This window comes from Rhincodon typus, chromosome 2 (genome assembly GCF_021869965.1).
Source record: "Rhincodon typus isolate 14 chromosome 2, sRhiTyp1.1, whole genome shotgun sequence".
NCBI lineage: Eukaryota > Metazoa > Chordata > Chondrichthyes > Orectolobiformes > Rhincodontidae > Rhincodon > Rhincodon typus.
This window is the reverse complement of record NC_063333.1, coordinates 40,005,568-40,027,144: the sequence shown is the minus strand read 5'-3', so window position 1 is coordinate 40,027,144 and position 21,577 is coordinate 40,005,568. Positions and strand designations below refer to the sequence as shown.

The 21,577-nt window shown below is 39.9% G+C and overlaps 1 protein-coding gene across 1 annotated transcript in view; it reads right to left on the bottom strand.

Moving 5' to 3' along the window:
* Positions 1-1,660: 1,660 nt before the first annotated feature.
* dnajc1 (DnaJ (Hsp40) homolog, subfamily C, member 1) overlaps positions 1,661-21,577 on the bottom strand; it is a 117,360-nt gene continuing 97,443 nt past the window's right edge. Inside the window, exons 7-9 of the mRNA XM_048607502.1 lie at positions 9,696-9,744; positions 5,968-6,434; positions 1,661-3,411 (exon numbers count right to left, since the gene is read on the bottom strand). Coding sequence (XP_048463459.1) covers positions 3,343-3,411; positions 5,968-6,434; positions 9,696-9,744 — 585 coding nt within the window. The 3' untranslated portion in view covers positions 1,661-3,342. The remainder of the gene's footprint in view (positions 3,412-5,967; positions 6,435-9,695; positions 9,745-21,577) is intronic.

Sequence of the window (21,577 nt, the reverse complement as noted above, 5' to 3'; positions counted from 1 at the left end):
CCAAAGTACAGTCAGAAACATGGAATGTTATAACACAGGAGGATTTGGCACACTGTGCCAGTTTTCAAAGATGCATCCAATTAATCCAAGTCTCCTGCTGGTTCCCGGAACACCAAAGTTTCCTCCAAGTCTACATCCAATTCCTTTTTGAAAGTTATTGGCATCCTTATTTAAGACGACTAATGTGTTTCTATCCTTTATTACAAGAGGAACTGAACGTACAAATAAAGATGTTATGCTTCAAGAGAAAATGGACTATGTAAAAGTATTACATAGGCTACAGCAATTGCAAATATAATTTCTTAGTTTCTAGTCCTCTGAAATGCCTAGTAAGTCACTCTGTTCAGAGGCAATTATGAAGAAGCAACAATTGCTGGACTTGCCAGCAATGCCCACATCCCATGAAAGAACAAATAAAGAGAAAAACTTAATCTCTAATATTTCTGCAAAGACAATAGAATAAAACAAAATGAACAGAAGTACCAATTATATTTCCACTAGTAGTTACTGTTCAATGTTTAAGTTGTAATTATGAAGAAAATGGACTTTCCTCCATGAACAAGGGTGGTCTAATATAAAAGTTCAAAAGCAGCACACAAATAACTTCCACTGGTTATTAAATTAAGGTGCTTAACTATAGGACAGTCATCAAAAAAAAATTGAAGAGCTAAAAGTAACTCTTTCAGAAAGCTGAAACAGGAATGTTGAGCTACATCACCACCTTCAGTACTAAATCATTCTACATTTAGATCTTGGAGTGCATTATGCTAGTGCCTTTTGGGGCAAATCGTTGCTGGAAAGGGAATTGAATAGGAATTAAAGACAAGGAAAGGAAACAAAATCACAGAAGAAAGGAAACGAGATTACAGTAGACAGAGTTAAACAATTTTATCTTTGGCCTTCACCAAACTAGAAATTTTCTTGAATCCCTCTGGGATTCTTTTTTAACTCTAATGATGAATTTGCAAAGTGATGGAACATCTAACATTATATTACCCACCCCAGCTAAAATGTCCAAGCCAAACATAGCCTTTTGATTCAGACACACAGAACCTGATCTTAAAAGAAGTAAGGCCCACCTTGTTTATTCTTCTTCTATTCTAACACCTAACACAGGAGCTAATTTCCTGACCACCCATAATTCCAGACAATTTATACATCAACTCTTTTATTTCTCCTTTCAGGTGCTTACTCCATTCTGTCAAGCACACATTCTTTATCAACATCAAATGTAGGAAAGCAAATCGTAAGACATGGCATCTAAGTGCACCATGCTTGGGAAGAACAGGAGACAATGGATTTGTAAGGTCCCCACCTCTTCACCACTGGGGCTTCCTTGCCTCAATTTTCCATCTGCAATAAACTAATTGATTAGCCTTAATCTCCGTTTCCAAAACTTTAAAGTACGAGGACTAGAAAGCGACACTGCCCATCTGCAAATGTTTCTTATGCATGCATATTGTTTCCCAGAACAAACTATACTTTTAAAAATTCCTACTTACATTTTGAACCAATCTATTGAGTACGTCCAGTTTAATAATGGCAGCTTCACAAACCCATCTTCAACAGTTTCATTCAATGACCTCAGGTTATGGCAGGAGATCGTAATATGACTGAGACACTGAAAATTAATATGGAAACACGGTTTAAAGGGATAAGGTTTTCTTACAGTATAATTTAATCCAGAGGGTTTACACCACACACTTGAAAATTATACCAGGGCATACCAGTACAGATCTGGGGATAAAAACATGTCAAGCATTAACAGCTTTGAAAACAGTTTTCACTGTGTACAACAAATGGAACTGTTAAAACTGAACTCCCTGGGAACTAGATGCACTGTACATCACAGTACGTAAGTAAGATTTGTTATTCGAAAAAGGGAGACTGCTAGCTGAAGCGTGCTTGACTTATGTTGTAATAAGCAGATGTTGTGGAATCTTAAATTATCATAATTCATTTGAGATTAGACTTCCAAGTAGACTTCAGCATACAAACATGTAACTACATGAAGCCTTGATTTAAAAACAATATAAATATCAGTAAAAGAGTTCGGCATAAACCAAACTTCAAACACATGTAATGATAATCACACATACGTCACATTTGCCAACTGGATAAATGCTTGAATTAGAAAACATACCACTGAAAGTTTCTACACTGTGCTGTTCCAGCAACACATGTAACTCACAGATACAATGCTTCACTTGGCTTACTGTAAATGCTAACTGTTACACATTAACTTATTAATGGACAGGTTGCAGAAACAAGCAGTGACAGTGTACTGTACGGAGCTCGTGGTGCATCTTTTCAACTTAAACTCAAGAATTTAAGAGCAATTTATATTTGTAATCTTTAAAAAATATCAATCTGAAGAAGGCAAAGCTTTACTGGTTATAGGGCAACGTACTGTGTGGTACAGAGCAATTCTAAACTGGAAGGTCCCTAGTCCTATGACCCACCTGCATTGTATCAGCTGATCCGGACAGGGCTGAAACTGGTCTTACTTTTTTGAGCTAGGGACAAGAATCAGATAGGATTCTAATTTTGTTCGCTACCCAGAAACGTGTACTGGAAGCACATGTACACAGTGACCAAGGATATGTCTGTTCGAAAGAACAGCTACATCAGACTCAATTTCTCTCACCACAGTTGCTGCCAGACCTGCTGAGTTTCTGCAGCACTTTCTGATTTCATTAAGAACAGGTCTGGTTGTGATCCAGATACAGTGTACTCCAATGCTTAAGTTAGGTCCACTTACTTGGACAAGTTACTGAAGGGCTATTTATCACCCTTGTTGCAGAACAGGATGACACAACAAAGTTTAGGAAAGATGGGGATGGAAAAAAAACAAAAACAGAAAAACAGATTCAAATTAAACTCCTTAATTAAGATCTTAATTTTAAATTCAATTTTACACAGTGTCAAAACTTTCGGTTCTCTATTAGCATGTTATAAAAGAACTGGTCAATTAAAGACACAAGAATCCAAACTCTACCAACAATTTTCAAAGGAAAGGAATACAAACTTATAACCAGTATAGAGACAAACATGGAAGTGGGATACAGAAGATTAGCTTCTTATAAACAAAATAAAAACTAGCTAGATGGTGAACATTTAGTGAGCATTTAGTGAACAAATAAGAATCTAAAATATGAATGTATCTGATTAATCTGTAGGACATGTTGGCACATTAATGTTTTTATTAAGGCACATGACATTGACAAAAAGAAAGCTGAGGTAAGTTATAAGCAACTAGACTCCACATTTAACAATATATTTGTCCATGGTGCAGTACTGCTTCCGGGAGGGAGACTCATGCTTTGTAAGTACCATTTTCAGTCAGCTTTTAGCTTGTTTCCTCTTCATAACCAGTTCAGCCAATAGTTTGTACCTGATTATGCATTCTTCCTGCAAGACAATAAAAAAAAATAAAAGTTTGGAGTGTGTTCAATAAGCAAGCTACAGCTACAAGTTGCCTTTTAAAGCTTGATCAACATCAAATAATGCTGACAGGGAGTTTGCGAAGAAAACAAAAAATGAGTATTCAGAACTGAAGCAAGTTTGAAAAGGTGCCAAAGGCTTAGTCAAGAAGTGATTTTATTAGAACCTGAAAAGGAGGCTGCTGAGAGGTAATTCCAAGTGTGGACATCATCCTCACATCTTTGTTATCTTCCAATTTTCCTTTTTCAAAACACCTCTGGCTGGTCTCCCATCTTTCACCACCCATTAATGAGTTCCATCCAAACCTCTGCCGATGATTTCCTAATTTATACAAAGTCACATTCACCTGTCACCCTTGTGCTTGCTGACCTACACTGGCTCCTAGTTGGGAAATGCCTCAGTTTTAAAATTATTATCCTTGTTTCCAAATTCCACTATGGCCTTATCCACTCATCATACCTGTAACTCCTCCAATTCTATAACCTTCTGAGATACCCATGGTCCTCATTTGAAACAGGGAATGTTGAGCAGAGATTTAATTCAGATGAAGAAAAATATGACTTCTGAATTGTTCATAGAAAGGACCTTTTCACTTAGAAGAGGTCATTAACAAAGGGACACAGAGTTAGGGAAAGATCTTTCTTGTCCAGGGGATATTGGTCAGGAAATCACTCCCTGAAAGGGCAATAGATTCATAAACTCTAATCAGATTTTCTGAAATGGCAGTGACAAAAGGGTTGAATGGCTGTCCTCTAAAATGTCTGATTTTAGGTGACACCCTTGGAGAGCTGAAATTCTTCTTGGAGCCCCAGAAATTAGAAGATACAACAAGAGTGCAGAGGGGAGACAAGTATCCATGCTAATGCAGGGAAAGAATTCCAGACTCCTTCCAGCATTCCTGAGATAAGCCCTTCTTCTGCAGTCTGACCAGAAAAGTATGCCTAAGAGCAGATTTGTTAAAATTGACTTAAAGACTCAGTAAGGATAGATGTAAAAACATGGTTATAATGGCCCTGTTTACCTGCACTTTGCAAACCATTAAAGTGGAAAGATTGAAAGGCACAATAAATTAGCAAAATCCACTCAATGAGATTAAATAAATTTGGGCAATCTCCGGTTGTAAATGTGTGAACAGTTTGCTCTTGAGAAGGTGGTGGCCATCTTCATAGATCCAGTCGTTCAAAGAAGGTGGTTTATCAACACCTCCTCAAAGGAAATTAGGACTGTGCAATAAATGCTATTCTGGACAACACCCATCCTGTGAATAAATATAAAAAAACTTAACCTAATTTGATTTTAAAAAGACCACAATGCATTCTGCTCATTAATCAAAAAACAGAGAGAATTACTTGGGCTCTAAAAACAGTGGGTATCAAAATCAGGATAATTCATAATGACAAGTTCAGATACTCAGGATTTAAATCACATTGATGCAAGTGAAGTACTGGAAAAATAGTTGTGCATTTGGTAACCTGGCCAAATTTGATGTGGACATTATAACTTCATGGGCCTTTTAACATGCAGTACCTACGGTTTAGTTTATATATAAATGAAGTACATAGTTAAGTTCCGTTACCTCCACTCCACACTATTGTTTCTCACTGATTTCACCAAGTCATGATTTCAACCATGTATTCCAACCAACTGTGCTGTTTTTATCAACTGGCCACTATAAAGAATGTTGTAATAAATGCTGAATTGTTTTGCTTCTCCACTTAAAGAAGGGGATGTAGTGGTGGAGTGGTAATGTCACTGGACGAGAAATCCAGAAACCCAGCTAAATTAATGTTCTTTGGACATGGATTCAAATCCCATCATGACAGATAGTGAAATTGGAATTCCATTAAATAAAAAGACATGAAAAGAAAAGCTAGCTCAACAGTGACCATATAAATACAATCAATTGTTTCAAAAACCCATTTGGTTTGCTACAGTTCTTTAGATCTACCATCTTTACCTGAACTGGCTTATATGCAACTGCAGATCCACAGCAATGTGGTTGACTTTTAACAGCCCTCTGGGCAATCAGTGCTGGCCGAGCCAGCAACACATCCTGTGAACGAATTTATACGTGTAAAAATAAAAAAATCTTTGAACCTCCACACTATTGCACCACATCTGTTTCCACATTTTCCATTTTAAAGGATGGAAAATCTTGAAACTGGCATTCAAATTGGAAAGTTATGGACCAATTTATGCATATACATACTTTGGCAACAGAGCAGCAAGGGAAAGAAGACAGATTAAAAGGAAGTAGGAGTTATCGTCCAAAAAAAAGTTCTCATTTCCCCACCTAAAAGTTGCATTTATATATTTGGAGTTAGAACCCTTTTCAGGAACATCATTTTTTAAGTACAATATTTTAATTACAAATATTTAAATTAATTTGTATTATATTCACTACCAAAACCTTTCAAGTTATTTTGAAACAAAGAACCAAAACACGAATGTACAAACTGACACACTGTGAGGCAGTTTTGTAACGATGATGGATCTAGGTGTGCCATTAATAGAGAACAGTACCTTTGTTTTTCCTGGTACACATTTTGCTATTTTGTCCCAGCGTTCCGAAGTCCCCTTTGGATACTGTTGCAAGGCTAACTCAAGCAGTTTTTGTTGATTTTGGTTCCATAATTCAGCAATTTCTTCTGAAGATCGTATCTTCCATTTCCTTTTCTTCTCCTCATCACTATCATCATCCAGTTCTGTGTTATCAAAGTCCCTTTGGCGCCTTCCTTTCGGTTTATGTTCAATTTCATCTTGGATCATAAGAGTTCTCTCTGATGTTTTTGCATTTTTTCGTTTCCGTGGTCTAGTCTCTGTGGACAATGCCTCAGTGTAGTTATCTTGATCATCTGCATTTTCAAATTCATTTTCTTTTTCAACTTCCTCATCCCTTTTAGTGATTATGTGGTCAGGCAGGACTGTTTCACGTTTGGCACTCATTACAGTCTGGGATACAGACTTCAGATCCAATAGTTTTATTGTTCCTAAATAAAAACAAAAATGGATTAACATTGCACATAGTTTAAGTTTTGGTTTAAAACAATATTTGTGTGAACAATTTTACCTCTTTATACATATCTATGCAGGTGAATATGAGATTATCTGCAACATGCATGTCCTCTACCCCACCCAGCCCTGCCCCGCCCCACCTTGAAAGAACTTTTGCATATAAATGGATCATTGTCATCATGTGTCGAAGTTCATGGATGGGTGGCCAGCCAGGAGAATTTCAGAAAAGTCAAGTCTGGAGGTAACAAACATTGTTTTAAGGTTTTCACTATTAAATGGGGTTGAAGCATGGAAAAATTCAGATGTGACAAAAATATCAGCACTGGAAAGAAGATGGAATCAGTTCAGCATCAAACAGGATGTAAAGCTTGCAGAGAATCTGGTTTGGCTACAGATATTAGCTGTATTGATAGAAAAGTGTGTGAAGGATACAGAGTTCATGGCAGTACTTAAAGGTTATGGCTTCAATCTTCCTAAAATTTAACTGGAGAAAAGTAAGGTGTCAGCCAACACAAAATTCACTGGAAGTATTGATAGGATTGGATGTTGTTAGCTTATTAGTAGAGTTTAGCCCATTATTTTTCAATTATTTCACAAATGGACAGCAGGAAGCTGAGCAAGAGGAGGGGGTCAAGGATAAAACCTTGGAGTTTATAGAGGTAACAGTACCTATGCAAAGGGAAGCTTGTTGAACAGCCTCTGACTGCAATTGGATAACAAACTTCATACTGGAGTGTAATAAGAGCAATGCCACTGAGGAAGATGATGGGGAACAGGAGATGCAGAAGGATAGTGTTTTAAACCATGTCAAAGGTGGCAAAGAGCTCTCATGTTAGAGATATAAAAGACACATTTTGTGATGCATTTCAGTGCCATGGCAAAGGCAAAGACCTGATTGTTGAGATTCCCTCAATGCTACAGGTTAAGGAATCTCACAGCAGTACAGGCTAAGTATGTTTTAGTCTTTCAAAATGGGTAGTACAGTTTGTTCATCTTTTGGTTAGGACAGGGAGTTCAGATAGTGAGTAAGTTAGGGGAAGCTATTTGTTAGAAAGTAATAACTGCAATTTTTGGGTAGCTAATTAAAATTTAATTTGTAAACTAACAAACAATAGAGGGTTAATCATGTCAGTTAGTGGGGCTTCGTGTTCTGCCTGTGAGTTGTGGCAAAGGTACATATTCTTCACTGTATTTTATATTGAATACACATGACAATAGAAGGATATTGTATTGGCGACCAGAACTGCACACGATATTGCCAATACAGTCTAACTAAAGTTTTACGCAGCTGTAACATAATTTGCCAACTTTTATATACAATGGCCCAGCCGATAAAGGCGTGCTATATGCCTTCTTGACCACCTTGTCCACCCGTATTGGCACTTCCAGGGATCTGTGGACCTGTATGCCCCAATTGCTCTGTATATGAATGCTCCTAAGGGTTCTGCCATTTATTACGTAATTCACATGTGAATTTGATCTTCAAAATGCATCACCTCGCATTTGTCCAGATTAAACTCCATCTGCCATTTCTTGGTCCAAATCTGCAATCTATATCCTGCTGTATCCTTTAACAATCCTCCTCACTAACTGTAACTCTGCCAATTTTGGTGCGATCCGCAAACTTACTAATCAGACCACTTACATTTTCCTCCAGATCATTTATACATATATCAAACAACAAAAGGTCCCAGCACTGATCCCTGTGGAACACCACTAGTTACTGATCTCCATTCTGGAAAGCACCCTTCCACCGCTACTCTCTGTATTCTATGACCAAGCTGGTTCTATATCCATCTAGCCAGCACACCCCAGATTACATGGAACTCTACCTTTTATACCAGCCTCATGAGGTACCTTATCAAATGCCCTTAGTAAGTACCATGTAGATAACATCCACTGCCCTTCCCTAATCGATCATCTTGTCACTTCCTCAAAAACGTCAATCAAGTTGGTGAGACATGACCTCCCTCGCACAAACCCATGTTGCCTACCACTAACAAGTCCACTCACTTACAAATGTGGATAAATCCTGTCTCTCAGTATCTTCTCCAACAGCTTCCCTGCCACTAACATCAGGCTCACCAGCCTGTAATTACCTGGTTTATCTCTGTTTCTCTTCTTACAGAGAGGAACAACATTGGCCATTCTCCAGTCCTCTGGAACCTTGCCTGAGACCAAAGAGGATGCAAAGATATCTGTTAAGGCCCCAGCTATTTCCTTCCTTGCCTCCCACTGGGATAGGTCCCTCTCTGGTCCTGGGGCCTTCACTACTTAATGCATTTCAAGACACCCAAAACTTCATCCCTCATGTCCCACTCTTTGGTGAGTACTGATGTAAAGTACTCATTAAGAATCTCACCCATTTTCTTTGGGTCCACACAGAACTTCTCTCCTTTATCCTTGAGTGGGCCTACTCTTTCCCTAGCTACTGTCTTGATCCTAATCTATGTATAAAATGCCTTGGGATTCTCCTTAACCCTGCTGGCCAAGGAGATTTCATGGCCCCATTTAGCCCCTTACTCGCTACTTTTAGTTTCCTAGACCTTAGGTACGCTACCTTTTTTTGACTAAGCTGATAATTTCCCCTGTCATCGAAGGTTCTTGAACTCTGCCATTCTTTTCCTTCATTTTCACAGGAACATGCCTGTCCCGCACTCTAATCAACTGGTCTTTAAAAGACTCCTGCATGTCAGATATGAATTTACCCTTGAAAAGTCACTTCCAATCCATGTTCTCCAATTCTTGCCTAATTCAGTTATAGTTGGCCTTACCCCATTTTGAAACCTTCATCCAAGGTCCATTCTTGCCCTTATCCATATGTATCTGGAAACATACACAATTAGGGTGACTATTACCAAAATGATCCCTCACTAAAACTTTGATCACCTGTCTGGGCTTATTTCCCAACATCACGGCCAATATGTCCCCCTCCCTCATTGGACTACCCACATACTATTTTAAAAAAACCCTCTGGACACACCTAACAAATTGCTCCCCATCTAATCCCCCCACACTAAGTGAGTCCCAATCAATATGGTGAAAGTTAAAATCACCCACCACAATAAACCCTGTTATTTTCACATCTTTCTAGAATCTGATTACATGTCTCTTCTTCTATCTCCCACCGGCAGCTGGGAGGTCCGTAATACAATCTCAGCCTTATGACTGCACCCTTCCTATTCTGGCAGTGCATTATGATGTTGAGAAAGTTTTTAAATGAAGAATCCTCATACCCGGTGTGCTCGAAACAAAATCTTTGACTTGTTTAGCTTTTGTTGTAACCTATATTAAAAGAAAAATACACAGTTTACTTCTCACTAAGCATTTAATTCATTATTAAATTCAGCCATATGAAGTCACAAGTATTTTCAAACTTACAAGCAAAAGCTGTGAACCATTTCAATTTTCATTACATTTTAGGTTTTCATTTTGTGATTGTTTTGGTCATCTACATTACCAATCTGTCATGTGCTACCACAGGGCTTCCCAAAGTTTGGATCGTGTGTTTTGAGGCAGCGATGGTTGGCATTGAATTTTGAGTGAGTTCTTACAGCCATATTATAAGACCATAAGACATAGGAGCAGAAATTACGCCATTTGGCCCACTGAGTCTGCTCCGCCATTCAATCATGGCTGATAATTCCTCAAACCCTGCTTTCTCCCCATACCCCTTGATACCTTTGATAATTAAGAACCTATCTATCTCTGTCTTAAATGTACTCAATGACCTGGCCTCCACAGCCTTCTGTGGCAGTGAATTCCATAGATTCACCATTCTCTAGCTGAAGAAGTTTCTCCTTATCTCCATTCTAAAAGGTCTTCCCTTTACTCCAAGGCTGTGCCCTTGGGTCCTAGTTTCTCCTACCTATGGAAGCATCTTCCCAACATCCACTCTGTCCAGGCCATTCAGTATTCTGTAAATTTCAATTAGATCCCCCCTCATCCTTCTAAACTCCAATGAATATAGTCCCAGAGTCCTCAAACATTCCTCATATGTTAAGCTTCTCATTCCTGGGACCATTCTCGTGAACCTCCTCTGAACCCGCTCCAGGGCCAGTATATCCTTCCTGAGATATGGGGCCCAAAACTGCACACAATACTCCAAATGTGGCCTGACCAGAGCCTTATAAAGCCTCAGTAGTACATTCCTGCTTTTATATTCAAGTCCTCTTAAAATAAATGCCCAACATTGCATTTGCCTTCCTGACTACTGACTCCACCTGCAAGTTTACCTTGAGAGAATCTTGGACTAGAACTCCCAAGTCTCTTTGCACTTCAGATTTCTGAATTTTCTCCCCATTTAGAAAAGAGTCCATACTTCTATTCTTCTCACCAACGTGCATGACCTCACACTTTCCCACATTGTGCTCCATTTGCCACTTCTTTGCCCACTCTCCTAGCCTGTTCAAATCCTTTTGCAGCCTCCCCACCTCCTCAATACTACCTGTCCCTCCACCTATCTTTGTATCTTATGCAAATTTAGCCAGAATGCCCACAGTTCCTTCATCTAGATCATTAATGTATAAAGTGAAAAACTGAGGTTCCAACACTGACCCTTGCGGAACACCACTTGTCACCAGCTGCCATCCTGAGAAAGACCCTTTTATCCCCACTCTCTGCCAGACAGCCAATCTTCTATCCATGCTAGCACCTTGTCTCTAACACCATGGGCCCTTATCTTACTCAGCAGCCTCATCAGCTTTAACAAGCCTCTGCTCTCTCGGTTCTTCCCGAGGGACCGTGACAATTTTTAAGCCTTGAAACGGGGTAAAAGTTGGGAAGCATCTCTTTGTGACCATACCTAAGTTCACAGTCACAAAAACTCTTTCAGACCTAATCCACAAAGATACCTCAAGCATCCTATTGTCCACCCTTTTGCGTAGAATTTGTCGGATTTCATTTATGTTGAGATTGTACTTTTTATGAAGAGAACATACATCTTAACCTTTGTGAGCTTATTTGCTTATTGCACGCTGCCTGACCAAACGTAGTTTCAAACCAAACAGCCTGTCCATCAGGAAAACCAGCTACTTCCAACTCCCCAACAAGATGCTGTATTTATAAAGTATCTTGGTTCAAGAAGTCGGTTTTAAGCAGTGTCTTCAAGGAGGAAAGTAAGGTGGAGGGAGACTATCCCAGAGCTTGACACCTAGACAACTGAAGGCATAGCTTCAATGGTTTTTTTTTGTTGTTCATTCAAAGGAAGTGGGCATGGCCAACTGTGCAACCATTTATTGCCCATCCCTAGTTACCCTTTAGAAGGTTGTGGTGAGCTGCTCTCTTGAACCACTACAGTCTATTTGGTGTAGGTACACTTAGAATGCTTTAAGGGTGGGAGTTCCAAGGTTTTTACACAGCAATTTTGAAAGAATGACAATATATCTCCAACTCAGCATTGAGTGGCTTGGAGGGGAACTTGCAGGTGGTGGTACCTCCATGCATCTTTTGCCCTTGCCTTTCGAGGTGGTAGCAGCCATGTGTTTGAAAGATTCAACTGGGGAGTTTTGGTGAATTTCTGCAATATATCTTGTAAATGTTAGGCATTGCTGCTATTGAGTGTCAGTGGTGGATGGAGCACATGCTTGTGAACATGGTGCCAAACAACCAGTCTGCTTTGTACTGGATGGTGTCAAGCGTCCATGGATTGGTCAGCTATAGTCAGAGGTTTGTCATGATGTAAAACATCACCTTGACATTGCAGCTTCAAGCAGCTGCCACAGTGACTGACACAATCTGTGGCAACGAAATGAAGTTAGTAACTGGGTTCGAAATAAATTGCTAGGCATTCCCAATTCTTAGTGTTATAAAGCGGAGGTTGACCACTCTCTAATAACTAAAACGGAAGCTCCCAAAGAGGTTCGCCCCACCCTATAATCTGTTAACAGTAGTGTGTAGGTGGTATAACATGCCTTCACCTTCAAGCTCAAGGGGAAGGTAAATGAAATGAACTCCTGACAGTCACTCTATAATCAACAAGTAACAGTTTATTTATCTAACTCTAACAGTGAACAAATTAACCAAGCTACTAACAAACCCAACAATTCCACCCCCCGCAACTGCCAACTATTCCCAATAAAACAAATTTCTAATGCTATGCTGTTCCAATAAATACAATTCCCATTTATCTAAATCAAATTTATTTTAAAAACTTAAAACTTAGTCTCTCAAAATTACAGCCAGGATAGGTCTTCCGGAATGTTCAGTGCCTTCTCTGTTGTTCTTCAGTCAGGAACACTTTTCTCCGTCAAATTCTTGGTGTCAGGAATATTAGCCAAGAGTTCTACTGTACCTTTAGTCTTTTATACCCTTGATGATCTATCAATTCTTATAGTAGAATTGGTCCTAGATAGCCAAAACCATCAAATTTAAATTTAATTGATTTTCAATCTCTAAGTGCCTGGTTTAAATTAATTGGCTGATTCAGACTGGTTGCCTTAATAACAAAACAAAACTGCTGCCTGGGTTGCTAACCACACAGCCTTTGATACAAATGTTTCAATTTCAGGAGCTCTCTGTACATCTGGAGACATGTTTTTAAATCTCCAAGACTACAAAAAGCACATTATCTTTTAAAGAGATCACGCAGTCTTCCTCCCGATAATGTCACAAACATCATATTCTAACATCTTGCCTTCTAATCCACAAATATTCTACCCAACTTCGCAACACCCCCCCCCAAGAAAAAGATGAACCACCATGATGATAAGAGGACTTCATTTTTTTCTTTCCTCAACCTTAATGCCATTATTATTAGATCCATATCTCATTAATCTAGAGTTACACATCTCATACTAATTCTACATACATACAACATTGAACACTACGGTTTCTATCTTATATAGACATTTTCCTTTTAAACCCACGATAACTCACCACAATAACATTTTCACAACTCGCAACATTTACAATCAAATTAAATGCTTGAAACATAAGGCTCCAATGAAATACTCTGGCGCTCTTATCTTTAAATCTTTCTAAAAATGTCAAAAGTTTGTGATCAGTGTACACTGTTTGCAACATAAACATTAAATTGTTGTTCAGGCCAGTACCAAACTCAATAACTCTTTTTCAACGGTTTCTCTGGTAGATATTAAGTTTCTTTGAAAATTAACAGATCGGCCTTTCAATTCCACAATCATCCTCCGGTAATAACACAGCTCCAACCCCCATGTTGCTTATGTCGATAGCGACTTTTTTGGGTTTCAAGAAATTTGGTGTGGCTAAAACTGGTGGCTCAGTCCCAAAAATTGCAGCACCTCTTTTTTCCAGGATGGTCTTGGAAAATCCTCGAAGGCCTTCGTCTTCAGGTTCCATGGTGTCATCCGTCCGTGTCCAATGCTGCACCCAAAGAACGTCACTTCTGCCTTCTGTTTTTGGCCAAATCTATGACCAACTTTGTCTTCCATAGTCTCTCAAGCAGCTCTGCAAAATGCACCATGTGATCTGTCCACGAGTGGCTAAAGATCCCTAAAGTCATCTATATGAACGGCACAATTGGTCAATCCTGCCACAACTCTGTTAATAAGTCTTTGAAATGTGGCTGGTGTGTTCTTCATTCCAAAGGGCATTACTTTAAATCGATACAGTCTACTTGGGGTTACAAACGCAGAAACCTCTTTCACTCTCCAACAAGGGTAATTGCCAGTAACCATGAAGTAAGTCCGGCTTAGTGATGTAAGTGGCTTGTCCTACTTTTTCCACACAGCCCTCTAGCCTTGGAATTGGGTATGAGTCTGATTTAGTCACGGTGTTGACCTTCCGATAATCTATGCAGAATCACTGAATACCATCAGGTTTGGGAACCAATACGATTGGTGAACTCTACTTGCTTTGAGTAGGTTCAATGAAGTCTTCTTGGAGCATCACGTCCACTTCCTCTGTACCCAAGACTAAGCCTGTAGGAGTATAAATCACTGAGATAGAAAGAACTGCAGATACTAGAGTCAGAAATAACAAAGTGTGGAGCTGGAGGAACACAGCAGGCTAGGCAGCATCAGAGGAACAGAAGAAGGGTCCCGACCCGAAACGTAAGCTTTCCTGTTCCTCTGATGCTGCCTGGCCTGCTGTGTCCCTCCAGCTCCACACTTTGTTAAGCCTGTAGGAGTGTTGTTTTATCGGAACAGCATTCCCTATGTCAACCTCATGAACTATAGTATTAGTCCTCCCCATTCTATTTCTACACACATCCTCAGTGCTGCAACAAGCTTTTCAATTTAGTTCTCTGTTCCTGAGGCAGATAGCTGACCACCTATCCCATTCTCTAAGGACCTCCTCATTATTCAATTTATTCTGAGGCACATCAAAATCCAAGGACAGCATGGTGGCACAGTGGTTAGCACTGCTGCCTGACAGCACCAGGAACCCAGGTTCAATTCCACCCTTGGGCAACTGTCTGTGTGAAGTTTGCACATTCTCCCCGTGTCTGCATGGGTTTCATCCAGGTGCTCCGGTTTCCTCCCTCGTGCCAAAGATGTGCAGGTTAGGTGGATTGGCCATGCTAAATTGCCCTTAGTGTTCAGGGATGTGTAGATTAGGCGGGTTATAGAGGGATGGGGTCCGAGTGGGATGCTCTGAGGTTCGGTGTGGACTTGTTGGGCCGAAGGGCCTGTTTCCGTACTGTAGGGATTCTATATTATTCTTAATACTCTATTAAAATCATCTGGATTTGACTCCTTACTCTAACATTGAACAAATGAACAGAAATACTAACAAACCTAACAATTCCCCCCAACTGCTAACTCTTCCCAAATAAAACAAAATTCTAATGCTATGCTGTTCCAATAAATGCAACTCCCACTTATATAAACCAAATTAATAAAAAAAACTTAAAACTTAGTCTCTCGAAATTACAGCCAGGGTACTTCTTCTGGAATGTTCAGTGCCTTTTCCACTGTTCTTCAGTCAGGAGCACTTTTCTCCGTCAAATTCTTGTGTCAGGAACATTAGCTAAGAGTGCTGCTGTGCCTTTAGTCAGATGATGGTTACTCTGAGAGCTTAGAGAATTCTGACAGCCAGTGATTTTCTCTTTAGAGCTGATGGCTGTTAACTCTACCAGATTTAGCAATTTGGTTGGAATAGAAAACTGATTGTATACCCTCCATCATGGAGTTCCAGGAAAATTAAGGGGTTACATGATCGAGGGCTTGAGAGGAAAGTCAATTTAGATATGGGGTGGAAGTTTGCAAGGACAGAGGATCAGAGATTTTTTTTTGAGTGATGACTGTAGATTTCAAAATGACAAGCAAAAGTACCTGAGGAAACAGAACTGTTAACAATATCAGCGAACATGGCAACCAGGTTTAAAAAAATGTCAAATGAACCAGCAGGCTGGTAGAAAGAGGACTGGGGGAGTAGAAGGTTGGCCTGACGGATAACAGGGTGGATGTACAAGGGAGGGAATGAAAAAGATTAGGAAGGGAAGACATGAAAAAGAGTTAGAGGAGGAAATGGAGAGATGGAAAAAGGTAACTGTAAGAAATGGAACTTCAGTTTGCATGTCATCTTAAAAACAGCATTTCTGATAGTACAGTACTCCTCACGTACTGCACTTGAGAACCAGTCAATAGTTTGGGGTCAAGTCTCTGCAGTGGACCTCAACCATAACCTCTGACTCAGTGTCCAGCGATTGCTATCACAGAGCCACAGCTAAGACATTGAACCTTCTACAGAGTCATTATGTTCCTTCTTAAAGTATCTTTTACATATGAGTAGTTTTAAGAATCTTAAGATAAACAACATCCGACAATTATAAATCAAATATAATGCATTCCATTTAACAATGATAGCAACTGTACATTCAATAGATTCACTAAATAACTTTATATCCACACTACTTTCTGATATTCTGCCCTTTGCTACATTTCAAGACAAGCTTAGTTCACAAGCTATGAAAAGTTTGAAACACTGAAGCCTTTATCAAGTTTTAAGATTAAACAGTTTCAACAGCAATTTACACAGAACTGGCTAAGTTTTAAAAAGTGCTGATTATAATTGATTAAAAACATAAATTCCTCCGATACATACAAAAATGTTCGAAACCTGTTCAACTGTCAAACAGAATTTCATAAATCTGAAAGGACATTAATTTTGAAAGAGCTCCCTTTCTGTAATACTGCAAACATGACATTGATAAAGCCACTCTTTTCCTGCATTCCAACACTGTTCTGGCCTCCTTAGTCATTTTACGCAAAAATAATCTAATGTATTACAGTCCAAATTTCGTGACAGAGTGACCCACAAGAAGTGTCTTGGAGAACATTTAATGGTCAACTTTACTTGTTACAGTGGTTTCTTCCACAAATACATGGAATTCCCATTAAATACTGGTAACACAACAGTCCTTAGCCTGTCGGCATTTTTTATGCCTTGTCAATCACTAAAGATTCCTTGACTTTGGTGCACTTAGTACATGATAAAATTCTAGATAGCATTTTTTCTTTGATTTCTTTTGCCATGCATATAAAAGCAACATGAATCAATCAATATTTTCCTACCTGTTTGGTACAAAACCCGTTAATCGTTTCCTCATCTTTTTTTAAAGACACATGGGACAGCTTATCTAACTTCAGTCCTTCTGCCACATGCTGTCAGGCTCCACACTAATTAGAAAGGTCTGCTAGCATCAACCCACCTGTCTGTTGTTTTGTTTCCTACCTGAATCTCTTATCCACAGAGACAGTAAATCCCCTACCAACTTGCTATCAAAGTCTGAATACACGAGATTAGTGACCGCAGAGGAAAAAGGAATCAGTTTACACACTCAGAGCTGAATGAATGATATCACTTTACAAATAAGCCATTCAACCTTTCCATGTCTTTAATTTAGCACTCCTGTGCTTAATAATCACATTACAGTCCCGTCAGCCTGGCAGACAGTTAAATTCATGTATTTTTCTTGAAGAATAACAGGTCAGACGTTTGTCGTACACCACAGTACAAATGATAGTAGGAATGTAACAAGGACTAAGCCTGAAGCGACAAGCATAACTTGAAAAATGAGTCAAAGAGCAGATGTGAGAAGGCAAAGAGAGAACACTGGTACAGATAACCAGGTCAAGCAACTAGGAAGACTGGAGTAAACAAACTAGCTTAAGTGAAAAGTTGATAAAAACAAAATCAAAATGTATGCTACACATCAATGTCACATTAAACAATTAATTATATTTTGACATTTTTTACTTCATGTCTGAAACTAATGCTTAACACTAAACAGATGGTCAGCACTTTGAATATTAACTTGATCAGCATCACAGTTCAGATTAAAGAATAATGACTTGTAAAGGGGTGTGTTACAAATAAAGAACACTGCTGGTATTTTAACGTAGCTATACAAATGATGCTGCTACAAATATTTATGACTGTCTACAAATGAATTAGACGAGTTGAATGTTTTGATCTCTACATCTTGTTTGACCTTTGACTGAGCTTTAAATCCAAAATCAAATCCATCAACAGCTCTGCAATACTGCCTTCTCTATGCCAATTCAGCTTTTCCACCGTTCAAACTCTTAAGCATGCCTCTGTTCATTTCCAAAACTTTTCAATGCAATTCTTGATAACTTCCCATCTTTCACCACAGACTACTGACCATATCATGCAGGACACTAAAATCACCCTCATGCATCACTACCACTTTACTAACTTTATCATCACCTCATCCTTTCTTAACTCATTCACAAGATGTGGCCACAGCAGGATAGGCTAGTATTCTCCATTACACTTACTTGAAGAAGACTCGTCCTCATTCATGTATTCCTTCATATGCATGCTCCATCATATTTCTACAATCTGTCTCACTTTTGTGTCCCATCTCAAATTATATGTCCACTGACTCCAGCCACCTCTGAATCCACTCTTCCTTCAACTCACCAGTGATGGCAATATCTTTAGCTATCTCAAACCAATTGATAAAATCTCCCTAATCCCTTCTTTGAACCGTTCTCCCTCAACCTGGAAAAAAACCTCATTCAAACTCCTTGTATCTTTGTTTCTGGCTCTGCATCCATATGCATTACTTTTCTATGAAGCACTTTGAGATATTTTTCTTCCATTACATGTGCCAAATAACTACAATTCATTGCTTGGATAACAGATGGACTGCTGGAGTAAAATGGGCATCTTTTTCCTTCCAGAAAATTGCATATCTACAGCAACAAATACTCAGCCTTTTCAACAACTGAATATGTAACTTAATAATCCATATGTAAATTTAATATCCAGTGTTTAGCAGCAATTAACTTCCAGCATGCAGTCATTCTTATGCTTTCAGCATCGTGTTCTCTCCATTTGCTTGGATGAACCAGGAAATCCACTCCCTACTGAAGGCCAGATGTGCAGCATTCAAGTCGGGTGACCCGGACCAAAACAGAAAATCCAGATACAACCTCCGCAAAGCCACCAGGGAGGCCAAGAAGCAGTACTGGACCAAGTCAGAGGCCCAGACCTGCCATACAGACTCCCACTGTCAATGGCAAGGCCTAAATGACATTACAGGATACAAAACGAAACAGTGTAAGATGATGGACAATGACACATCCCTCCCTGACACACCCAATGCTTTCTATGATAACAAAGTATAGAGCTGGATGAACACAGCAGGCCAAGCAGCATCAGGGGAGCAGGAAAGCTGACGTTTCAGGCCTAGACCCTTCTTCAGAAAATGCTTTCTATGTTCGGTTTGAGCAGAATACCACCGGCGTGGCGATGCCTGCCCCGACAGCCCCGGACACCCGTCTTCCCTCTGTCACCGCTTCAGAACTCGGACCAGTTTTCCTGGGAGCCAACCCAAGGAAAGTGATGGGCCCGGATGGTGTCCCTGGCCGAGCACTCAGATCCTTTGCTGAGGTAGTGGTGGAGGTATTCACCAACATCTTCAAACTCTCCCTCCTACAAGCTAAAGTTCCCACCTGCTTCAAGAAGACCACCATCATCCCCGTACATAAGAAAACACATGCAGTGTGCCTTAATGACTACCACCTAAATGCTATAACTTCAATAATCATGAAGTCCTTCGAGAGGCTGGTCATGGCCCACATCAACTCCTGTCACCCAACCTGCCTTGATCCCCTACAGTTTGCCTACTGACATAACAGATCCACAGAGGATGCCATATCCCTAGCCCTGCACTCATCCCTGGAACATTTGGGCAACAATGACACCGACGTCAGATTCCTGCTCATTGACGACAGCTCTGTCTTCAACACCATTATCCCCTCCAGACTGATCTCAAAACTGTGTGACCTTGGTCTCAGCTCGACCCTTTGCAATTGGATCCTCAGCTTTCTGATCCATAGACTGCAATCAGTGAGGATAGATAACTGCACCTCCTCCACAATAACACTCAACACTGGAGCCCCGAAAGCCTCAGCCTCAGCCCCCTACTGTACTCCCTGTACAACCCACAACAGTGTTGCCAAATTCCGAATGAACGCTATCTACAAGTTCACTGACAACACCAACTGTAGTGGGACAGATATCTAGCAATGAGTCAAAATACAGAAAGGTGATACAGGGCTTGGTGACATGGTGCAATGTCTCTCCACATCATCAAAACTAATGAACTGATCACTGAGTTCAGAAAGAAAGGAGAACACGCCCACATCTACATCAACGGAACGGAGATTGAGGGTGAAGAGCATCAAGTTCCTCAGAGTGACGATAACCGACAACCTGTCCTGCATTTCCCACGTAGATGCGATGGTCAAGAAGGCACAACGCCTCTTCTTCCTCACGCAGCTCAGAAAATTTGGTATGTCCATAAGGGCCCTCGCCAACTTCTACAGATGCACCATTGAAAGCATACTGTCTAGGTGCATAAAGGCCTGCTATAGCAACTGCTCTGCCCAAGACCATAAGAAACTACAGAAGGTGGTGTGCACAGCCCAGGCTCACTGCTGCAGAAATCGGCCAACATCATCAAAGACACATCGCACCCTGGTAATGACCTCCTACAACCTCTTCCGTCATTTAGAAGATGCAGAAACCTAAACACATACACGAGCAGACTCAGGAACAGCTTCTTTCCGGCTGTTATCAGACTGTTGAATGGACTCTAGCCTCAAGTAGTGCAACCTGTATGCCTCTAAATCTTTTTGATCTGTACACCCTTTGCTTGCTGTGATCTGCCTGTACTGCTCGTAAACAAAGCTTTTCACTGTATTGCAGTGCACATGACAATAAAATCAATTGATCAGAGGAGCTGAAGACACAAATAGAAATAAATGAATATTACTTGATAGCTATTAGAAATATGTGGCTCCAGGGTCAATAGAACTGCAAACTCAACATTCAAAGGTGTTTGACAATCTGGAAGAACAGACCAAAAAGAGAAAAGGAGGTAGAGTAGTATTATTAATAAAGGAAGGCATCAGTGTGGTGGCGAGTATTGACATAGATCATGAAGCTGACTCGTTTGGGTGGAAATAATGAATAGCAAAAGAAAAAAAAAAATCACAAGTGGGAGTCACCTACAGGCCCTCCTAGAGCTGCTTCAATATAGGACAAAGTATAAATCAGGAGATAATAGAGGCATGCAAGAAGGGCACTGTAACAGTCATAGTGATTTTAATCTGCATATTGACTGGACAAATCAGATGGATAAGGGTAACATGGAAGACAATTTGTAGAGTACATCTGGGATGGTTTCTCAAAGCACAATCTACCCAGGAACAGGCTATTTTAGTTCTAGTAATGTGTATGAGATGGGATTAATAAGAGATATCATAGCTCAGGATCCTTTAGAGCAAAATTTCCTTTGAACTGCAGCCACTCCAAGGGTTTGAGCACAGACCTTGGAGGCCTGGGCTGTCAGAGAAAACATTAGAGGAAATGCTGCTCCAGGGGATAGGGATTATAACACTTGTCCTTCCCTGATGGACATTTGTGAACCACATGGGTTCTTTCAACAATCGAAATTTGATTCATGGTCATCAGTAGATTCTTGATTAGAAACTTTTTTTCTGAATTCAAATTCCACCATCTGCAGGATTCAGATCAGGTCTCCAAAACATTAGCTGAGTTCTGGATTAATAGCCCAGCTATAATACGATTATGCCTTTGCCTCCTTGATCTTGCAGTGACAGTATTTAAGCAGATAAAAACTGAAAGATCTGCAGAT